Consider the following 24117-nt stretch of genomic DNA (forward strand, 5'->3'; position numbering starts at 1 on the left):
AGACACAGTCGTTTTGGGAAAAACCACTTCAATATTACAACTGATGAACACAGTCGTTTTTAGTGATATTAACTCTTTTCCTGTCAGTGGTTTAACTTCCATTTTCCACTAGTGCTCTGTATTTTGTACATGGTAATCAATGTTGAAAGTTGTTTTTCTTTTCCACATACGAACATGATAGAAAAGAAAGCTGAAACAAAAGAGAGGATTTACATGGTTCATACCGTGTCTTCTAACGCCAGTCCCAAGATCTTCACCTCTTAGCCCTAGGCCATTGAATAGTTCACCACGAGTTCTCCATCAAACCCAAAATTCTGGAATTTCAAAAAACACTCTACCTTTTGGTTTCCCATCCACAACAACCAATAAAATCTCATTATAACAAAATGCATAAACTAATACAATCACTTACACTGTAAAGATCATTCTCTATTTCATCAGGGTTAGGCGAGAAAGCACTATTTACATGCACAAACTGTCAAGTAAAACAAAACCCCAATTATACTACAAGAAAATGTGTCATCAGCGACCAAATGTTATCGTCGCAAAAAATTAATTTCGTCGCTGATATATTTTGCCGACGACTTTATTCCGTCGCAAGGTTGGTCGGTAATAGTGCGTCGCTGAATGGTATCAGCGACTCAAATATTTGTTTCGTCGCTAGAAGTTTATTGGCGACAAAATCAAATTATGTTGCTGAAAAACAAATTTAACGACAATAAAGTACAGTGTCGCAATATAAAATTAACAGCGATGATACATTTTATCGCAGATTGTTTTCCTTATGCAACAAAATTCCAGTTTTGTCGGTAAATCAAATCTTACTGCGACCTAATATTTTGTAGCCAAAATTGACAAGCGGGGACGTAAATTACGTTGCATATTTTTAATGAATCCAACTTTAGTTGATACAAAAAAAAGATTCTAAAATGCAAAGATGATTGAAACTAAATACACATTAATATTGCAGTTAAAAGATGAATTCAAATATACATTATTATCCCAAAACCACATTCAGTATATCAAATCTTTTGAATGCTAGATAGTATTCTGGATACCAGAAAGGGGTTTACAAGTGGATATCAATAATCACTCAAAACGAATAGAATATCAAAAATGCCGAAGAACGAATATTTATTCTCCGTACAAAACTCCAAATAGCCACAGCAATAATATATTCATCCGCCAGTCCATGTTCTTTCTTGTCGCCTTAATTCGCTTACTGCCGCTGAACATTCTTCCTAGACTAAAAGAGATGGGTCGCCATAGGTTATATAGCAATAAACTTCCACAGTTCCACACCAATATACTACAATCCAGAAGAAAAAGCAACTGACTTTGCCTAATGACTGCATTAAGAGGTGAATTTTATCGAAAGCTGTATGGAGTATGGGAACACCGTACAAAAATGGTTAGAAGAATCGGCATACCTAACATTTCATTCAATATAATATGAGGTAAACGATGTAAATAAAAATCATTAAATACTCTCCCCGCTTGTTGATAATAGCCTGTATACAAACACTGCCATTCAAACATTTCACAAACCAAAATAACAATAATAAAAAAACAAATACTGTAAAGACAAAATTTTAAACTTCATAACCATGATTATCAAACAAACGAACACTTGCTTGAAGACTTACGAATTAATTGACCACCAAACTAACATAATTGAACGAGAATAAAATTACATAGACCGCCGATTCCATGACAGTCAATTCTCTTATGATGAAAACGAGTTTCCCTTGCTTCTTTATTTATCTTCTCCTATTTTCTTCTTCTATGTTCCGTTTCATATCTCCTAGTTGGAACAAATCAGATCAAAAGCGATTTACATATTGTAGTTCAAAATCCTAAGCTCAGAAAATCATAATCAGACGAACTAATTTACAAAGATCTTACTATTACGAGATCCAATTATTCTGCCTTCTATGTAAATCAAAAAATTTACAGATCAAACTAGAGATTCTCTTGGCGAATAAAAGAAATAAAAATGACCAGAGTAAAGGGAGAAGTTAGGAAAGTTTGCTAATAAAAATGAGAGGAGCGGTTTCTTAATTTTGTTTAACTTAATCTTTCGATGGATCGTGTCATGTAAGTTATAATAACTAAACCTTTGCAGAAGTCCACGTAGCTACAGCTCATTCTTTCGTAACCATAAACCCAAACTAGTCCAAAGACTCGAAAGAGTCCAAGTCCAAACATCATCCGTGTAGTTATTACGTATATAACAAAAATTAAAAAGTATTAAACAGTAGTCACCGATCAAAGCTAATATATTTGAAATGAACAGTATACCTGGTCTTTATAAATAAATATTACACCTGAGAATGGAAAGAATGCCAAACGAGTAAAATCCGTAATGATATGCATAGCAAAATGTGCTGATTACTTGTTAATTAATGCAAATCTAACTCATCACCAAAGGCACCACCATTTGGCGACCTATATGGGGTACTTCCCTATAATTTCCTTTTAACGACCCAAAATATCATCGCTAAAATATTGTATCAGCGATAGTATCGATTTAGGTCGCTGTTTATCTGAATTAGCTACAACATCAAATTTGGTCGCTATTTTTATGATTTAGCGACCATCTTAGCTACAATTTTTCAACCATGTTGCAGAAACTATTATTCTACGACCATAATTTTATTTGTCGCTGTCTATTAAATATAGCGACGAAATCTCATACGTCGCTTAGAATTTGGTCGCTGATGGCATGTTTTCTTGTAGTGTTACTCTCTGCTAAAATTCAGTTCCAATTCCAAGTAGTGAACTATCAACGTTTTCAAGGACATAAAAAAGACAAGAAAGAAAGAAAACTTACAAGTGTATCTCGGTGAAGTTGTCTACGAAGAAAATCAATTACCTTCACAAATTATTATCAGTTCCTGCTATCTGATAACAATCCACAAATCATGCATGTTAACAAGCAGCACTCTATCAATAAAGGGTGACTGGTGACGGTGACCACAACTAGTGGAGGGGACAATTACCCGCCCCCCCCCCTCTCCCCAACTAGCATATGCTGGATCGAACCCTTTTTTATCCTAGTATAATCTAATCCAAGTAATACCATGAACTATGTTGACCTTGGGGGCCTAGTGAGGACAATTGCCCCCATAACCTTAACGGGATCCATTCTACTTCCCACTTATATCAAATCTTGAGCCAAATTACTCAAATCCAGGTTTTAGAAAAGAACCCCGAGTTATAATCTAATCCAACTAACAGAATGACCTGTCCTGCAATATACCTTGAACTTGGCTTGTTTAAGTATTGGAGCATCACCAGTTGCCCTAAGATGAACTACAACTGAGGGGAAAAAACAGAAAATTTACATTCGTGATAAACCTAAACACAAAAAAGAAAGAAACCCACGGATGAATTATTTCGTGGAGAACTTTTACCTTTACGTGATGAATTTGGTGATTCTGTAGCCATGAATTGTGTTCTGAGAGTCTTGGGGAACAGAGGAGAGGAACAAGAAGTTCAATGGAGAGTTAAAGACAAGTTGGTTATGAATATATCTCAAGCGTGTTTTGCTTTGAACTCATTCTTTTTCTTAACAAATCTTATTCATGAACTTTCAAAATTACAAATAAAAGTGGAACAGAAAAACAAGCACACCGCAAACAAAGAACGGAAACACAAACACATCATAAGCAAATTAAGGTCATTGCTTGCAGATTGATGTGGATGATGCTGCCGGCAATTAAATTGGGGAATCATCACCATCATTAATTATCACCATCAGAGAACCGACTGCCTTTACTCAAGAGGAAGTTCGACAACCTCGTACTGATAGCCGTAGCCATTGTGGGCAGTAAAAAGGCCATCGTTCTTTTCAGAAACTTTTGTACTCCCATTTTTCAAGACGTCACGCTGAGTGTAAGAGTATGGTACGTCGCACGAACACCGTGTTGCCATCAGACTCGCCTTCAATATAGTCATAGGTGGCACAATGATAGTTCTCACAGACCCCACTTCCTGGCTTTTTGTCTGCGTCTCCCCCCAGTCCCAAGATCCAGAAACCTCAGTGGAAATCGTAAAGCTAGCTTCAGATACCAATGGGACACTAGCAGCAATACTCATCTCGACACCCACTTTCAACCCGACACTGTTACTCCAATTGGTTGTATCAGAAACTGTTGTCTTGAGATTTATTTCTGACGTTAAGGGATGTCGAGTTCTGTTGATAGAATCATCAGTAATAAGTGCAACAGTTTTCTCATCGTAACGCCTTCCATCAGTAAAGTGATATCTGACGTTATCGATTTTCCTTGAGATAACGGGCTCCTCAATCTCCATGGTACTCCAATCGTCGGGCCACGTATTAAGTGTGGCGAGGCAGTTCTCGTGTCTATTGCAGTACTTTCCATTCTCCAAACATTTCATGATAATGCGGTTGTCACCAAGTTTCGTGGGTAAAAATACGGTGTTGCAGTCATGGACTGTGGTGGAAGCCTGCTTTAACAATACCCAAGAACTATCAGCCATGTACTTCCAATATGTGCCAAGGTGAGCTGTACTCTTCAGACGGATGCCTCCATTGCGACATGGAGACACCTCATAGTCAAAAGATGAGGAATTATCGGCGTTGTGATTGAAGTCCATAGACCCGTCGGCGTTGGCCTTTAGGTGGTTTTCGTTGTTCCCTTGATCCTTATAAGGTCGGGCAACATAACGACAGACTCCCAGTCAATGAAGGTGCACACATCAGCAGTCCTGTCATCAGATTGCAGTTTAGGCTTTAAAGTCAAGCAACCGAGATACTCATGGCTATTAGCGGTACCATTATACCTCCTAACGTAGTTGCCGGTATTTACATGGCGAAGCTAAACATTACAGCTTTCGATGTGTAATACCACAACCATTTCAGGTTCGAAGAGCGTGAAATGTTTGTCGGACTGATTCTCCTCAGGTTTGTCTGCCGTGGCAGTGACCCATTTTTCGGGCACACCGGAATTTTCCCAGTACTTGTTGTTCTGCAAAGACCGGATATGGACGAGTCCATTTCCAGTGGTAGCTGGCACCACCTCAAATCTCGTCTCTAGCCCGAAACTGTATTCTCCCTCGAACCTGAGGGCATTAGGTAACTTTGGGTACTCTTTGTCGAAGTGCAAGTATTTATTGTTATCTTGTGATTGGAATATGACATACTTGGGGAGTTTTCTTTCCAGCAACTTTCTTCTTTTTTGTGTAATAATATCCATCAACTCTGTATCGGTGAAAGGAGTTTCTGCTGCTGTTGCTTCAATTTCTCTCTGACTCTCAAAGTAACAATTTATTTCTGGTTTTTCTTTTCTTTCTTGGTTGTACGTTTCTTTGCATGCAAATCATGCCGTATTTATCCATTTTAGTTTGATCTACATATCTCTTCGAACATTGGATATGTAATTCATGATCTGTGTATACAAAAACACCCAAACTTTATTATTAATAGTTGGTACGACATAATAATTAGCTACTGAGCACGTCGCACGTCCTTTTTTTATCATTATTAGAAATAATTGAAGAAATTCCACATAAAATGTTCAGTTAAGGGGCCATAATGGGTGGTTAGCTGTTGAATTGCGGGACTAACTACATGCTTTGTTTGTACGTTTCAGGAGATTAAAACGGGCCGGCACAGCCCATTAATAGGCAACCCCCGTTCTACGTGCCATGTTGTGCCGTGTCAGATATTAAGCCGTGCCGTGTTGTGTCGTGCTCGAAGCCGTGTTATGTCGTGCTGTCCATGGCATACTTATTTTACATTAATATTTTCAACAAACTTAAATATTACGTGTGTTGTCATTAAACTAATTTGACATAACGAGTAGAATGTCAAAAATGGTTAGAATACATACTCTCTTGTGAAATATATCAGGAAAAAAAATTGTATAATACCGTGTTGTGTAGTGTTTTATACACGATATGATGTGCTTTCCTAATGGCGTGTACCGTGTTGTGATGTGCATTTCCGTGCCACGTGGTGTTACGCCATTGTGCCAGTTAACCTGGCCCAGCACATCACATCAAGCTAACGTGTTGTGTCGTGGTGGACTAACTCGCATGCTGGGCGGTGCTTATGCGGGCGCGATCCAACTTACACCTCTCGTTTTAGGACTACGTGATTATTTTTCTGTCTTCATTAGACATGGCAAGTTGTATAATTTTATAAGTATTTAATGTTGTTTGAAATTAGCCTTAGGATTAGGATATTGGTGATGACTGCAAAAATAAAATCTAATAAAATAAGAAGGTGGCTTTATCCTGTAAACCTAAGAAATTAAGGTCCAGTTACTCTATGTAGTCCCCAAAAGAAGAGGCATTTCCAAAAAAATGCGTTGCCCAAGGGACCGTAAATCAGGCGCTCGCTATCCCAAGATCACCATTAAGCAGGAAACCTAGTAAAGGAGGCCTCTAGCATTTCCCATGCCGTGGCACCATTACTGGCTGCTTCCTCACGATTACTGCCTGCTTCTATTGAACCAGTGGCCGTGATCTCTCCCCAAGTCTTTACGTAGTTGCTCGTTGGGACTATTTACTTGCATGATTCAACCATTTCAGATGTATTAGTCTAACTATGGCCCTGGCCTTTGTGGAACTTTACGAGCTACAACTCTTATTTACACATAACACACATGCACCTGCAAGCAGTAGACAGACAACAACGAAAGAAAGAAACCTCTCCATCGAATTATCTCTACTAATTTCTTACTCGGCATCAGAAGCCAATATTCACTCTTCTACTTCAAATGTCTACCTAAACACCATTAGTTCTCCATCCTCTTCTGTTGATAATAAGAATGGCGACTGTAAGTTCACACATGTTTTAAACTGTTAGTTGCTCAACCACTGTGATGATTTATTCAAGAGGGTTTCTACAAGTACTTCATCTGATAGTCAAACTAAAGAAATTTAACTGTTCGCCTAAACTGGTAAGAAACATCAGATATGTTTTTGTCCTCTGACTAACTCTAACTGCAGGTAACCATGATACTTTATGAAGTTCAGAGGTTATCCACCTGTGATCCAACAATATCGGTTTACATACAAGAAAGTACAGATTAGAGATCTCAGTCTTCCTGCTGAGGTCGAGAGTATACTACCAACACTCGTCATTCATCATGATCCTGAATTATGGGGTGAAAATATAGAAGAATTCAGACCAGATAGATTCTCTGAGGGAATATCAAAAGCGGGCAAGAATGGTAAAGTAGCATTCTTTCCGATTGGATGTGGACCAAGGATCTGTATAGGGCAAAAATATGCCATTGTTGAAGCTAAGATGGCAATGGTTATGATCCTACAGAACTTCGCATTTGATCTGTCACAGGCTTATACAAATGCTCCGCACATGGAGCTCCAGTCATGTTACACCGACTCCACTAAAAGTTAATGACTTAAGATGTTGTATTTATAATACATAACAAAATACCATGCGAGAATAATGTGCTGCTGAATGAATTTCTCAGGAAATGTTATGTGGATCCTATTTGTCAAGAAGGTAAACATAATATGTAACACCGAAGTGAATATGCAGTAGTTGTGATTCAGTATGTTTCAGACACTAAATCATTATTTACCCCGTAAAGTGCACAAGAATCAGGAAAATATTAGGATAAAAGAAAAGAGCAATGAACTCAAGAAATGAAGTCAAGATGACTAAAATAACAAGCCTCTGTATTTTGTACATGGTAATCAATGTTGAAAGTTATTCTTCTTTTCCACATACGAACAAGATAGAAAAGAAAGCTGAAACAAAAGAGAGGATTTACATGGTTCATACTGTGTTTGTAACGCCAATCCCAAGATCTTCACCTCTTAGCCCCAGGCCATTGAGCAAGCATAGTTCACCACCAGTTTTCCATCAAACCCAAAATTCTGCAATTTCAAAAAAACACTCTACCTTTTGGTTTCCCATCCATAACCAATAAAATCTCATAGAAACGAAATGCATAAAGTAGTGCAATCACTTACATTGTAAAGATCATTCACTAATTCGTCAGGGTTAGGCGAAAAAGCGCTATTTACATACACAAACTGCCAAGTAAAACAAAACCCAATTACTCTCCGCTAAAACCAATTCCAATTCTAAATAATGAATTATGGACGTTTTCAAGAACATGAAAGACAAGAAATATAAAGAAAACTTACTAGTGTATCTCGGTGAAGTTGTCTACGAAGAAAATCAATTACTTTAGCAAATTTATCAGTTCCTGCTATCTGATAACAATCCAAGAATCATACATGTTAACAAGCAGAACTCCATGAATAAAGGATGACCACAACTTCAATTCTAGGGGACCCCTCTCCGCAATTAGCATGTGCTGGATCGAACCCTTTATTATCCTCCTAGTATAATCTAATCCAAGTAACTATGTTGATCTTGGGGTAGTGAGGGTGATTCCCCCCTTAACTTAAACTGGATCAATTCGACTCCAACATTTATCAAATCTTGAGCCAAATGACTAAGCTCAAATCTAGGTTTTTGAAAAGAAGTTATAAACTAATCTATTCCAACTAACACAATAACCTGTGCTGACATTGGGATTGAGGGCAATCGCCACCCATAACCTAAGTTGGATCAACTCTACTCCAAATCACATCAAACTTTGAATCAAAACTTAGGGTTTTAACAAGAATTCAAGTTATAATCCAGTCCAACTAATGCCATGAACTCTGATCCCATGGGAATTTGGGGCAATTGACCGTAACACAGTGTATGCTAAATCAATTCTACTCGAAATTATATCAAATTTTGAATCGAACATAGGATTTTAAGACGAACCCATTATGCAGAAAGTGATAAATATGATGATACCTTGAACTTTGCTTGTTTAAGTATTGGAGCATCACCAGTTGCCCTAAGATGAACCACAACTGAAAGAAGAAAAAAAACAAAAAAAAAATTGACATTCAAAAATCAATCGAAACACGAAAAAGAAAGAAACCCATGAAATATTTGCGATCGAATTGATGGATATTGTGGAGAAATTTTACCTTTACGAGACGAATTTGGTGATTCTGTAGCCATCAATTGTTTTCTGAGAGGTTTTGGGAACAGAGGAGAGGAGACAAGAGAGAACTTGTTCAATGAAGTTTTAGAGTGTTGGTTAGGAACACAGCTCAAGCGTGTTTTGCTTTTATATAAGAAAGTGATATTTCAACCCAAAATTTTACTATTTCATCCCGGTTATGGATTGTCCATCACTCTTCAAGTTAACAAGGTCTATGAATAAATATCTGTCAACGGATAAATATCCGCCGGATATTAGACAATCCGATAAGGTTAAGGTTAAGAATTATCGGATATCCGATATCCGTTAACATCCGGCGGATATCAAAAATACAAACCGATATCGTTAACGTTAATCTATCGGATAACGGATATTTATCCGTTAAAATCCGATAACGCCTGTCACAGAAGCAAATGCAGAAATGCTGAAAATTTAGGTTGTTCTTCAAGTTTTTTGACAGTCTTTTTTGTTCAGGTAAGAAATACAAACCACACAAACACCTCAGTCACATCACACATGAAAAAACAAACAACAACAGAGTCTGCAACTACAAACAAAAAACCACACTCAAACAGGCTAGATCTTCTTTGCTGGTTTCATTTTGCATCAACTTCAGTCGACGACTTCCATATCTGCATTCACAAAGAATATTGTTACAATTCTCATCTAATATGGTATCTCATCTAATATTAATATTGTTACAGTTCTAATATGGAAAAGAATTAAGTAAAGGAAAAGAAACGAAGATTTACCTGCATCAAAGAAGTCTGGCAGCCAATTACTTAAGCATAGCAATGCTTGGACTAAATCTGGACTTAGTGAAGTTCTATGAGTTGTTAGGACCCTTCCACCATCGCTGAACATGGACTCTGACGCCACACTAGTCACTGGCACAGCCAATACATCTCTTGCTATCTTTGCCAGAGTTGGATACTTACAACCATTCATCTTCCACCAAACCAATATATCAAAGTTCATTTCATCTTGAGCTGTTAGAGTTGGAAGAATTGGTTCTGCTAAGTATGTCTCTAACTCAGATTTCTGAACATCATCTTCATCATTTTCCAACACAAAACTAGCATAATATGTGCTAGATGCACCTGAGCTTCTTACATTCATGCGAGCGACAGAGTTTCTAAAAAAAGCAGGAGCTGCAGTGTTGTTTTTAGATTCATATGCATTGTAAACTTTGAACAAGTTTGTTTTGAATTTCTCATAAAGTTCTGCAGCTTTAGCATCTCCAAACATTCTTTTATATGTGTACCTAACCCATTTTGCCTTATACCTAGGATCTAAAACCACTCCAATGCTCATAATCAAGTTACTCTCACTCCAATATCCATTAAACTTTTCTCTCATTTTCGACCTCATTTCTTTGATATAAAAAAACTCACTATCTTCCCAAATGTTGATGCATTTGTTAATTTCATAAACCCCATTATAATACAGATTTGCAGTTGGATACTTAATCCCTGCAAACTGAGTTGAAACAGTATTAAAAACCTCTAAACATTTACATATTTCTATTCCTTGTTCCCACTGCTGTTTAGATGGTAGAATATCGAAATCAGAATCAAACTCACTAAGTCTTTCAAAACCTTCTTGCAGTTTAATTGCATTCTTAAGCATCATGAAAGTGGAGTTCCACCTTGTGTCCACATCTAAACTAACTTCTCCAGACAATCTACATTGTGCCAATGCTATATCAAACTTTTCTTTCCTAGCTTGTGAAGACTTTACATATTTAACACAATCTCTAATAGCATCTATAAACTCAGCAGCTACTTTCATGCCATACAATACAATCAAATGCAGTATGTGGTTGCTACACCTCATGTGAAACATTTTTCCTCCAAGCAACAAACAATTTTTACCATCTAGCCAAGTGATAAGATTTCTCATCATAACACCATTAGCTGGAGCATTATCAGCAGTCAAAGCGAAAAATTTCCTATCTATGTTCCATTCCAAAGTGCAATTTTTGATAAAATCTGAGAGAGCATCTCCTGTATGTGGTGACGGCACTACAATGTAAGCTAAGGTTTTGGCTTTCAAATTCCACTCATCATCTATAAAATGACATGTAACACAACAATAACCATCTTTAGTGTATTTGGCAGTCCACATATCAGTTGTAAGACTACATTTGGAAGTCAATTTCTCTAATTGTAGTAACAATTCATCTTTCATTTCAGCATAACACCTCATAACATCTGCTCTACTTGTATTCCTACATGGCATTTTAGCAGCAGGGTTTAAAGCCTTAACAAACTCTCTAAAGTAGAAATGCTCAACCATGTTGAGAGGGTAATCATGCTTAGCAATCATTCTAGCAAGGAAATCTCTCATAACAATAGGATCATACTTCCAATTAAGTAATTTAACTTGGTTATTACCTCCTTTTTTAAATGCAGTGCTAATCTTCCTCTGGCCCGTCTTGTTTTCAGGCTTCTCAAGGAAGGTTTTTAGTTCCTTGTTCACTCTGAGCAGGTACTAACCTTTTACAATGATGACATTCACCCATAAGTACAGCTTCATCCTCATTTGTCTTCCCTTTTACAGGTTGTACAATGATTCTCCTAGTGAATTCATCCCATGCCAGTGACCTTGTTGTACGCAATTTCTTCAACAAAGCAACAACAAGTGGATGATTTTCATCCGCTACTTCTGCTAATATCTTACTTGAAGATGGTGTTGAACTTGAAGCAATTGTTGAATATTCAACACTTTGATCTTCTTGTTCTGGTTGTTCGGAATTTGGTTGACTGCCTGAAGTTCCAACTCTGTTGGATGCTTTATGACTTTCAGACATTCTGAGAACAACAACATGAATAAAGTATTAGTAAAACACACTTGCTGAATAAATCATCATATCATTCTCATATGTCAAAATACAAAGAAATCATAAATCTAATTAGTTAAGTAGTAAAGCAAGTCATGTACAGTGACAAACCTTAAATATACAGCAGCAATAGCAGCAACAACCAACTTAAAGAATGAGTGAACTCCAAGAAGACCTGAAATTTGCAGCTGAAACTCAAAACCTAATCACAAAAGCAAGAAAAAAAGAATGAATTTAGTATTGAAGAAACCAATATTTATTCCACATTTTAAAGCCCCCTTCTAATCAATCAATCAAGTCAAATCAAAAAACCTCAAGAACAGTGGAATCAACTATTTGAGAAATGAAAGATAAAGAAACCTTAATTTCTAATTGCTAGTCATGTTCTGATGTTCCTTCACAAATCACCATGGAAAAAGAACATCCCATTTAGAAAGTATAATCTTCATCTTTTCATGAACAGTTTGTCTTAAAGAATTTCTAAGAGAAACCACACTGAACTTAGAAGATCAAACACACAGCCAACATCACAGATGAGAAGATTCTTTGGTGAGAGAAGCTGTAACATAAATCATCATAATTCATTTCTTAACAACAACAAGAAACCAACTGCAACCCCATGACCCTTTTTCTCATATAAACCAGATTTAGTGAATTCAGAAACCAATTTCCTATACAAACTTGATAATTTTTTAGTAACCCTTATTTTATCTGGAAAAAATTGATTTTCAGAATCTCAAAAATTAAAAACATAGAAACATTCATGACTTCCTTAGGGCTTAGGGTTTCGATTAGATTAGAAGAACATCAAAATTAAACATCAAAATATGCAGTCGATTTGGGGGAAAAAATGAAACCTAACTTTGAACATCAAAATTAAACATCGACTTACTTCTGTGAGAGTTTCTGATGATGACTGATCATCACACTTCTTCTCTGATGAGAGTCACTTCCTTCTCAACTTCTCGAATCACACTTCTTCTCTGAATCTCTGATGATGGTGAAAAACGCTCCTCCTCTACTAGAGTCTAGAGTCGAATCGAATAGAGAAGTCGAAGATAGATTAGATTAATTAGGTTATCCCTGTCGGCAGCATATATCTAGGGGTAGGAAATTACAAGTACACCCCTAGACTATCGGATATTAACCTAACGGAAAGGCCTATTCCAATATCGTTATCATTAAGAGAAAATATCCGATAAAATATCCGATTCCGATATCCGGTATTCGATATGTCGGATAAAATCCTATAGGATGTCGGATTTCGGAAATGGATATCGGATATCGGTTATCCGTTGCCAGCCCTAAATTTAAAAAGAAACTGCCGAGCCTTCCGGAAGATATTATCATGGATATACTTTTGAAGTTACCAGTGAAATCTATCTCTCGTTTCAAGTGTGTATACAAACTTTGGCATGAACAGTTCAAAAGCACCATGTTCATTGAGAAGCACCTTCAACATGTTATTCAAAACAACAAGTTCAGCGTCCTACTTGGTTCCGATATTGATTTTTATACCATAGAATTTGATGGAATGTCCTCAGCTAACCATATAGCTATTCAAACTAAACTTCCAAGTAACACGTGTGTAAATGATCATCTACTTAGTGTGTCTTGTGATGGTCTAATAGTTAGAAAATGGTTTTCTGGTGAATGCTTCCACACCTTGATCGTGTAGATAGCAGATATATTTATATGCAATGTAAATCTCAATCAGTTACAATGTGCTTAACAACCTAAAGAGATTACACGCCATTATTGTAAGCTACTGACTTTGACAGAATACTTGGTCAGGGTCTTAGGTATTGAGGCTTAATAGGCAAGTCTTATGGAGTCTTGCTAACACTCCCCCTCAAGTTGTATTGTAGCTCGCGAATTTGCAACTTGCTTATTAGTATATGAAACCTTGGCGGCAGTAATCCCTTAGTGAAAATGTCTGCAATCTGATCTTTGGAACTAATGAACCTGACTTGAAGTTGCTTGGATGCTACACGCTCACGAACAAAGTGGTAGTCTACTTCTATGTGCTTGGTACGAGCATGAAACAAGGGATTTGAGGTTAAATACGTTGCACCCAAATTGTCACACCAAAGTATAGGTGGCGAGGTTAGAACACCAAGTTCTTGAAGTAATGATTGGATCCAGATTATTTCCGAAGTGGCAATAGCAATGCCACGGTATTCTGCTTCCGTGCTGGACTTGGAGACCGTCTTCTGCTTTCTTGCACTCCAGGAAACCAGGTTGCCCCCAAAGTAGACACAGTAGCCACTGGTAGAGCGTCTGTCATCAAGACAGCCAGCCCTATCCGCATCAGAATAGGCTTGTAAGGAAATATCACATGACGGTCGGAGATGCAGTCCATACTCAACTGTGTTTTTGAGATATAGAATGATTCGCACCAGTTCCCAGTGCTCATCATAAGGGTCATGCATATACTGACAGACCTTGTTCACCGCAACCGAGATGTCCGGTCTTGTCAAATGCAAATACTGCAGCGCACCCACAACGCTGCGATATAAGCTCGAGTCATGAAATTTACTTGTACCTTGCTTCTGGATTTTAACATTTGCAGCCAATGGTGTGTTGAATGGTTTAACCCCATCCATCTTTGTCTTCCGTAGAAGATCCGTGACATACTTACGTTGGGTGAGAATCAGCTCATCACCACGCCTGAGCACTTCCACTCCCAGAAAGAATGATAAATCACCCAAGTCTTTAAGTGCAAAGACTGCACTGAGATCAGCAATTAATGCAGAAATTTCATCTGCATGAGATCCTGTAACAATTATGTCATCTACATAAACCAGAACATATAGAATTGACCGTGATGATTGGCGAATAAAAAGTGAGCTGTCCGCAATGGACCCCTTGAAGCCCAAATGAATTAGATAGGTGTTGAGCTTCGAAAACCAGGCCCTAGGCGCCTGTTTGAGGCTATAAAGAGATTTGTGCAACTTGCAGACATGTGTGGGATAGTTTGCATCTACATACCCTTGAGGCTGCTGCATGTATACATCCTCCTCCAATGTGCCATGCAAAAACGCATTTTCAACATCCAACTGCTTGATTGGCCAGTGATGCATAACCGCAATAGATAGCACAAGACGGATGGTGCATGGTTTAAACACTGGGGAAAAGGTTTCCCTATAATCGATGCCCTATTGTTGGTTGTATCCTTTGGCCACCAGTCGTGCCTTCTTTTTGTTGATAGAACCATCTGGGTTCTGTTTGATTCTGTAAACCCATTTGGATCCCACAACATTCATACCTTGCTCATATTTGACAAGAGAGTAAGTCCCATTCCGAATCAGTGCATTAATTTGAACATCCATTGCCTCCCTCCAATCTGGATCTTTATGTGCAGCTGAAAAGCAGGTTGGTTCCATGAAGGCTGCATCAGGCAAGGCATGTTTGGAGGAAATGAGACAAAGCTTCTGAATTGGCTTGTGGATGCCAGATTTCGCACGAGTCATCATTGGGTGCACATGGCCTCCACTGTGGTTCTCCTCAGAAGCAAGAGCAGTTGTAATTGGCAATGTGGATTCATTAGGAGAAGATGGATTTGAATGAGATGCAGCAGTCGATGATAAATCCAGCTCAATGTCAGGTGTATCAGCAGAGACAGAGGATGTAGCCTGAAGTGGTGCAACTTATGGAATTTGCTGAGCAGGCAGCTGTTGATGATTGGCACCCTGTTGGACAGACACACTACTATTGCGAAAAGGATGCTTAAAGAAAATACCTGTGCTAGAATGCACTATACCTGGATTTGGCATCGGAGACTGCTGCTTGAGGGATACAAATGGGAATGTGTTTTCTTCAAATCTAACATGCCTAGAAATATATATCCTGTTTGTTTCTCTGTGTAAGCACATGTAACCCTTATGAGCATTACTGTAACCGATAAAGACACAAGCAAGTGACCTAGGTTCTAGTTTGTCACTGTTATATTGTCTTAAGCATGGATATGCCAAGCATCCAAAGACCTTTAGAAAGGAATGATTAGGTGGCCTGTTGAATAAAAGTTCAAGTGGTGTTTTTGATTCTGACCGTGATTTTGGCAGTCTGTTAATGAGATAGCATGCAGTAAGAAAGGCATCTGCCCAGAATGATTTAGGCATATGTGCATGAAAAAGTAGAGCCAAAACAGACTCTGTGACATGTCTGATTCGCGCTCAGCCAGTCCATTTTTAGGAGACGTGTGAGGACATGAAAAGCGATGCTGGATGCCTGAGTCATTTAGATAAGAAGTGAACTTTTTGTATTCTAAAGCATTATTTGACTGAAAGATTTTTATTTTATTGTCTGTAAGGTTTTCAACTTGCTTCCTAAATAGAATAAATGTTTGCAAAGCATCAGAACGCTTTACTAGCGGAAAAATCCATGTATAATGTGAACATACATCCATAAACAAGATATAATAGCGAAAACCAGTTCTTGACAAAGAAGGATAGACCCAAATATCTGAGACAACTAAGCTCAATGGTTTATTATAAGCAGTGTTACTAAATGAGAAGGATAACTTCTTGATTTTACTCACATGGCAAGAGTGACAGAACTAAAATTTTTTATTGCTAACTGGAAGAGAAAACTGATGACAAATTTTTGACACATTGCTAAGCATAGGATGACCTAAACGCTGATTCCATGTTGGAAGAGTTGAGGAAACCATTGCGGTTGGTTTTATTGAACACTTTGGCAAACTTACTCCATCAAACACATACAACCCATTTCTATTGATCCCTTTTAGCAGCAGACTCCCCGTGCGCTTGTCCTTTACAACAACAAAAAAACAGAGTGAAACTCAAAGAAGACATTGTTGTCTTTACAAAATTGTGAAACAGATAGGAAATTATTTTTAATCTGAGGAACATGATAGATATTGTTCAACAAAAAGATACGTGAGTTTAGTGTAAAGGAACCATTACCAACGCTCGAAATATCCAGTGCATTACCATGTCCCACATGAACTTGCTCAGTACCATGGCATTCATGAGGAATGGACAAGTTGCGCATGTCAGCTGTAAGGTGGTGAGTTGCTTCTGTGTCTGTCACCCATTCATTGTTTAGATGACCACCAGAGAGTGCAACATAGGCAGCAGGAGAACGATTGGAGTTGTTACTGGATTTCTCATAACGAAACCAACATTTGTCTCCCATATGTCCTTTCTTCTTACAAATCTGGCACTTCTCTACAGTCTGTTGATTGCGTTGAAACTGCTGCAATCGATTGCTTGATGAGTTGTTGTTATACTGATACACCTGATTGTTAAATCTCCTTGGATCTCCTCTACTGGATGACCCTGCGTGGGTTGCAGCCACATTTGCAACTGGGGTCTGTAATAAAGATAACTGCTGCTTCTGACGCATCTCAAAGGTAACTAGATGAGAGTAGAAGGTGTCGATATCCATGTCATCTACAGTGCTTAATGCTGTGACAATGGTATCATAACTCTGATTGAGGCCATTACTAATGGCTTGTTTTTTTCATTTGTTGTAACATCGCAGCCAGACTCTGCTAACTAAGTGATGGACTCATTTATGTGTCTATATTAGTCTCAATTCTCTGTAATATTAGTACTCGATTTTGTTTACTTTGATATTTTATGTCTTTGTAGGTGTTTTTTTGGAGAAATAAGGTTTTGCGGCGAGATTAGCTAAATATGGCTGGCCTGGTACCTTCATATATCAGCAGCAATTATTATGCTGGCCTGGTATTTCATATATATCGTTTGACCGGGCAGGGAGGTGTGACGGACAGAATGACCGATGGCCAGACTTGGTCAATGTTCTGATTTGGAATACGATGGTGCTGGAAAGGATGATATGGCACGCTTTCATTGATTGATAATTTACTTGTGACGTGAGAGAAAAGAGATGGAGTCCAAGGCTTGGGTCGAGTGAAGTGAATTGGTGGAGACGAAGAGTTCATGTTGGAAGCAAACAAAGCATATGGGTATTATTGAACTGGGCCTGGCAGTTGGCTAGGTCGAGTTTTAGACTTTCCTAGCAGACATAAAAGGACGAAGAGAAAGAAAGAAAGCAGGGGGGGGAAGCACAGGGAAACGGCGAGGAGCTGTAAACAGAGAGGAAGGCTGCCGCTGTTGCGGCTACACAGCCGTTTACGGTTTGAAGTTTTTGTTTCAATTCCATTTTTGCTTAGATATTTTAATTTTAATCTTTTTATGGCTTTTGAGAAAGCCATGGCTAGTTAGAACCATGTTAGGGTTTAGGTAGAACCCAATTTTATTATGAAAACTCTACATTTATATGCTTAATGATGAATTGAATGACTAGTAATTTATCTTCACAAAAGCTTGATATCTAATTGTTTACGTGATTTTGTTGATTATTTATGCTTTTCAATTGATATTTCGTACTTTGGTTAAATCCTTTGACGTGATATGCTTTAGGATTGATAGATAATGCTTTAGAATCACTACCCATGAAGCGAAGAAAATTACAGCGGAGAAACAGTATTTGAAAAATCATGAGTTATATTTTTAAGGATTAGTAGAGCTTGCATAATTAATTGGTGGAAACCGAAAACCCTAATAACCCATTCTCATTTGTTTATTGTTAAAATTATTATTATTTCATTTTGATCCGATCTTTTGAAAATCGTTAAAACATTACTTATTTGATTATTTAGTTTTGGTATTAGTTAGCAGAGTATTTCACACTCCTCGTGGGAACGACCTGTACTTGCCATTGTCTACTAGTTAGACGCTGTGCACTTGCAGTATTTTATTGTAGGTTTCCCAACCTACCAAGTTTTTGGCGCCGCTGCCGGGGAGTGGTTGCATAATACACTCTTATTGATACCAATTTTTGTATATAGTTTATTTTCATTTTTGTATATAATTTCTTTTTTTTTCTTCTTTTTATTTTAGATTTCTTTTAGTTCTTTTTATGCAGTTTGTTTGAATACTTTCCAGGTACCTTAGTCTGAAGTGTTATAGGCGAAAAGATGCACTCGCAAAGTTTTAGCAAGAGCCACTTGGAAGATCCACTAGAGGTTTGCTTAGCTCATTTTGGGTATGATTTTGATGATGATAGTGTTATTTGTGAAGTCAATGCCTTATTAGACTCCACACCGCTGCTAGACACTAATAAATGGAATCCCAAACTAGAACCTCTAGTTTTGCCCGAGCTTCGACTAGTTCCATCAGTCGAGGAAGCTTCGACTTTGACCCCTAAGCTATCAAGTTATGATTGTTTTCATCTTGATAATATTCATACTGAAATCGTTGTAGATGATAGTGGGTATATGAGTCATGATATTATTGCTCCATTGAGCCCTTGTCCCACGACTAAAATTTCAGCCGCGGAAGTTATTTCCGCTGATTTAGAACCTGATTTAGAGCGTGCCCCGCGAATAGAAAATGTAAAACAATCTGAATTTATTTCTTATGGGAGTGATTTACTTATCCTGTCCATGCATGACTTGAATATTACTTACAGATTTCTATTGGGAATGAACTTACGCATCCATTTGGAGCTTTATAGTGTTTGCAGGTGCATATTTTCAGCCGACCGGACTAATTGGGATGATCCTCAACTTTTCAGACTTTATATATATGATTGGATGTCTACTCTGGGTACCAGCCCCAGCTTGTTTGGGAAACAAATACATTTAACTTCTTGGGAGGTAACCCAATCTCATGCAACCAGGTAATATCCTTCCGTAACTCTTTCACTTCAAATGGTAACAGTTTCTCCTTGTTCATGCTTTTAATTTCATCTTTAGAACATTGAGGACAATGTTAGGTTTAAGTTTGGGGGTATGGGAGAAACTTCTTAGTTGCAGTATGAATAAATAAACTCCAGAGCCTAGAAATTTATGCTTATTTAGGATGGCACTAACCAATCTAAGTGGATGGAAGCATTTTGATTGTAGGAGTTTGAGGAACCAATCTGATTAGATGGAAACATCTAAAGAGTCTATTCATAAAAGCACAGAGCTCAGGTGTTAGAAATAACATGATAGTTTCACCATATCTCGTTGAGTCCTTTTCACTTCTATTTTTATTTTATTTTGTTTTTAAACTATGTTTCTCTAAGTAATAGGTGGGGCCCACGATTCAAGTTGTTACCAATGCTAGGGTGAATTAGAGTGATTGAGATACCTTCAGCCAAAAAAAAAAAAAAAAAAAAAAAAAAAAAAAAAAAAAAAAAAAAAAAAAAAAAAAAAAAAAAAAAAAAAAAAAAAAAAAAAAAAAAAAAAAAAAAAAAAAAAAAAAAAAAAAAAAAAAAAAAAAAAAATTGAGACCAGACCATTTGACCAAAAGGAATAAATTCAATAAAGTCGACCACTGGTACCCTTGTATATGCCAGTTGTGTTGACCTAGAGTTAGGTTATCGACCACTGGTACCCTTGTATATGCCAGTGTGTTGATATTAGTCAGACTAGTATCTCAATCCATTAGGATAGGTTCATTTTGGCGGAGGCCTTCAGACAGATATGGGAAACATCGTTCACTTAGTAAACATCAAAACCATCTATGTTTTCTATATCCATCTTCTTGATCTATCCATGTGATTAGTTTAGACTCCGAATATGATGTCCATAGTGCAACTATCTGAGTAGAGCTCTGTCACTTTATATGAATTTTAGTATGCTTGAGTGCAAACTCGTGTACAGCAATTGGAATTTCGCATCAGGGTACTTCTTCCTGTAGTCAATAAGTATGCCAACCAAGGAGATTCTTTAGTGCCTTCCAAGGTTCTGCGTAGATATCTAAGCTCTGGAGTATTAAGGTTTTGTGGGTACACCTCTGATAAACCCCCCGGAGACAACACTCCGCCACTAGGGCCACCTAGGGGTTCAAATGATTTTCCTTTCTAGAATAAATTTGCTCGAGGACTAGCAAATAATAAGTTTGGGGGTATTTGATGGACTCATTTATGTGTCTATATTAGTCTCAATTCTCTGTAATATTAGTACTCGATTTTGTTTACTTTGATATTTTATGTCTTTGTAGGTGTTTTTTTTGGAGAAATAAGGTTTTGCGGCGAGATTAGCTAAATATGGCTGGCCTGGTACCTTCATATATCAGCAGCAATTATTATGCTGGCCTGGTATTTCATATATATCAGCAGCATAGAATTATTTCACAGACGGGGCACAAACACAGCAAAGGAATGTCAAAGAAATATTGGTGGGGATGGTGGCTTCCACTAAGGCTATGAGAAAGTGGGAGACGTGACTAGTTTCTCAATTTACATCTTATTTTCATCACTCTCTTTCAAGCAAAAGCTACAGGCGAGAGGTGTTATGTTGTCAACAACACCATACTTGATGCCGAGGATAAAGACGCTCATGACTGCATGCTAGAACCATCAGCTCTTGTAGAGATGCAGAGAAGAATGGTTTGCTGCCGTGGGAACCACAGGCAGGGATCTTTTGGTGGATGAATGAGTAGAGTCCGCAGTCGAGTGAAGTGCGAGTTGTTGTTGCTGCCATGGCCCAGAACGTGGAAGCAAATACGTGATTATAGACGAAACATGGAGAGTGGACAGAATTCATTTGGATTGTACACAGTGATGAACATTGGAGACTGTTGGTTGAGGATTAGAAGAGCTCGGGTTTGGAAGAGATGGTAAAACTGGTACTCAGAAGACTGCATATGTTGTCGCCGGACGAATTAGTGAACTGTTGGTGCTCGAATGGAGAAGATGAAGCAGCAACAATGGCAGTCGACAGTGAAGAAAGGCGCTGGTGGAATTTTGGTTCTAAGTGAAGTAAGGATCTGTGTGTTTGGCTAATGGCTGTGAATTCATCTTATGAAGCTTGGCATTTTGTTGGTTATCCAACAGCGACTGCACTGAGAACTTGGAAATGGACTGAGGTTGTAGCAACAAAAGCTCACTGTGGTGAGAAGTTAGATGGCTAGCGTCAGAAGGCAGAAACTGGAGCTCAGATGGTTGAGTTCGTTTGACCGGGCAGGGAGGTGTGACGGACAGAATGACCGATGGCCAGACTTGGTCAATGTTCTGATTTGGAATACGATGGTGCTGGAAAGGATGATATGGCACGCTTTCATTGATTGATAATTTACTTGTGACGTGAGAGAAAAGAGATGGAGTCCAAGGCTTGGGTCGAGTGAAGTGAATTGATGGAGACGAAGAGTTCATGTTGGAAGCAAACAAAGCATATGGGTATTATTGAACTGGGCCTGGCAGTTGGCTAGGTCGAGTTTTAGACTTTCCTAGCAGACATAAAAGGACGAGGAGAAAGAAAGAAAGGAAGGGGGGAAGCACAGAGAAACGGCGAGGAGCTGTAAACAGAGAGGAAGGCTGCCGCTGTTGCGGCTACACAGCCGTTTACGGTTTGAAGTTTTTGTTTCAATTCCATTTTTGCTTAGATATTTTAATTTTAATCTTTTTATGGCTTTTGAGAAAGCCATGGCTAGTTAGAACCATGTTAGGGTTTAGGTAGAACCCAATTTTATTATGAAAACTCTACATTTATATGCTTAATGATGAATTGAATGACTAGTAATTTATCTTCACAAAAGCTTGATATCTAATTGTTTATGTGATTTTGTTGATTATTTATGCTTTTCAATTGATATTTCGTACTTTGGTTAAATCCTTTGACGTGATATGCTTTAGGATTGATAGGTAATGCTTTAGAATCACTACCCATGAAGCGAAGAAAATTACAGCGGAGAAACAGTATTTGAAAAAGCATGAGTTATCTTTTTAAGGATTAGTAGAGCTTGCATAATTAATTGGTGGAAACCGAAAACCCTAATAACCCATTCTCATTTGTTTATTGTTAAAATTATTATTATTTCATTTTGATCCGATCTTTTGAAAATCGTTAAAACATTACTTATTTGATTATTTAGTTTTGGTATTAGTTAGCAGAGTATTTCACACTCCTCGTGGGAACGACCTGTACTTGCCATTGTCTACTAGTTAGACGCTGTGCACTTGCAGTATTTTATTGTAGGTTTCCCAACCTACCAAGTTTTTGGCGCCGCTGCCGGGGAGTGGTTGCATAATACACTCTTATTGATACCAATTTTTGTATATAGTTTATTTTCATTTTTGTATATAATTTCTTTTTTTTTCTTCTTTTTATTTTAGATTTCTTTTAATTCTTTTTTATGCAGTTTGTTTGAATACTTTCCAGGTACCTTAGTCTGAAGTGCTATAGGCGAAAAGATGCACTCGCAAAGTTTTAGCAAGAGCCACTTGGAAGATCCACTAGAGGTTTGCTTAGCTCATTTTGGGTATGATTTTGATGATGATAGTGTTATTTGTGAAGTCAATGCCTTATTAGACTCCACACCGCTGCTAGACACTAATAAATGGAATCCCAAACTAGAACCTCTAGTTTTGCCCGAGCTTCGACTAGTTCCATCAGTCGAGGAAGCTTCGACTTTGACCCCTAAGCTATCAAGTTATGATTGTTTTCATCTTGATAATATTCATACTGAAATCGTTGTAGATGATAGTGGGTATATGAGTCATGATATTATTGCTCCATTGAGCCCTTGTCCCACGACTAAAATTTCAGCCGCGGAAGTTATTTCCGCTGATTTAGAACCTGATTTAGAGCGTGCCCCGCGAATAGAAAATGTAAAACAATCTGAATTTATTTCTTATGGGAGTGATTTTCTTATCCTGTCCATGCATGACTTGAATATTACTTACAGATTTCTATTGGGAATGAACTTACGCATCCATTTGGAGCTTTATAGTGTTTGCAGGTGCATATTTTCAGCCGACCGGACTAGTTGGGATGATCCTCAACTTTTCAGACTTTACATATATGATTGGATGTCTACTCTGGGTACCAGCCCCAGCTTGTTTGGGAAACAAATACATTTCACTTCTTGGGAGGTAACCCAATCTCATGCAACCAGGTAATATCCTTCCGTAACTCTTTCACTTCAAATGGTAACAGTTTCTCCTTGTTCATGCTTTTAATTTCATCTTTAGAACATTGAGGACAATGTTAGGTTTAAGTTTGGGGGTATGGGAGAAACTTCTTAGTTGCAGTATGAATAAATAAACTCCAGAGCCTAGAAATTTATGCTTATTTAGGATGGCACTAACCAATCTAAGTGGATGGAAGCATTTTGATTGTAGGAGTTTGAGGAACCAATCTGATTAGATGGAAACATCTAAAGAGTCTATTCATAAAAGCACAGAGCTCAGGTGTTAGAAATAACATGATAGTTTCACCATATCTCGTTGAGTCCTTTTCACTTATATTTTTATTTTATTTTGTTTTTAAACTATGTT

General features: G+C 37.8%; 2 protein-coding genes and 1 pseudogene across 2 annotated transcripts; all 3 read right to left on the reverse strand.

Annotated features, from left to right (window-relative positions):
- Positions 1 to 266: 266 nt before the first annotated feature.
- LOC113327725 lies at positions 267 to 3450 on the reverse strand (annotated as a pseudogene).
- Positions 3451 to 3777: 327 nt separating this feature from the next.
- On the reverse strand, positions 3778 to 4623 carry LOC113327996 (natterin-3-like). Its single transcript, XM_026575096.1, has one exon. The coding sequence runs from the start codon at positions 4621 to 4623 to the stop codon at positions 3778 to 3780; it is 846 nt and encodes a 281-aa protein (XP_026430881.1).
- A 2974-nt stretch (positions 4624 to 7597) lies between these two features.
- On the reverse strand, positions 7598 to 9103 carry LOC113328401 (ubiquitin-like protein ATG12). The gene is made up of 5 exons (XM_026575514.1): positions 8998 to 9103; positions 8819 to 8877; positions 8152 to 8220; positions 7975 to 8037; positions 7598 to 7878 (listed from the first exon to the last, which is right to left on the reverse strand). The coding sequence occupies exons 1-5, from the start codon at positions 9029 to 9031 to the stop codon at positions 7819 to 7821; spliced, it is 285 nt and encodes a 94-aa protein (XP_026431299.1). The 5' UTR covers positions 9032 to 9103; the 3' UTR covers positions 7598 to 7818.
- Between the last annotated feature and the right edge of the window lie 15014 nt (positions 9104 to 24117).

The sequence above is a fragment of the Papaver somniferum genome, unplaced genomic scaffold (genome assembly GCF_003573695.1).
Source record: "Papaver somniferum cultivar HN1 unplaced genomic scaffold, ASM357369v1 unplaced-scaffold_107, whole genome shotgun sequence".
Classification (NCBI taxonomy): Eukaryota; Viridiplantae; Streptophyta; class Magnoliopsida; order Ranunculales; family Papaveraceae; genus Papaver; species Papaver somniferum.

What these genes read in the sequence shown, in the direction of transcription:
- LOC113327996 (XM_026575096.1), bottom strand. Translation starts at nt 4,623, where the DNA reads ATGGACTTCAATCACAACGCCGATAATTCCTCATCTTTTGACTATGAG.
- LOC113328401 (XM_026575514.1), bottom strand. Translation starts at nt 9,031, where the DNA reads ATGGCTACAGAATCACCAAATTCGTCTCGTAAAG. An exon ending in TTAAACAAGCAAAGTTCAAG is followed by an intron (nt 8,221 to 8,818) that starts GTATCATCATAT and finishes GATTGTTATCAG; the next exon opens with ATAGCAGGAACTGATAAATT. An exon ending in AACTTCACCGAGATACACTA is followed by an intron (nt 8,038 to 8,151) that starts GTAAGTTTTCTT and finishes TTTACTTGGCAG; the next exon opens with TTTGTGTATGTAAATAGCGC.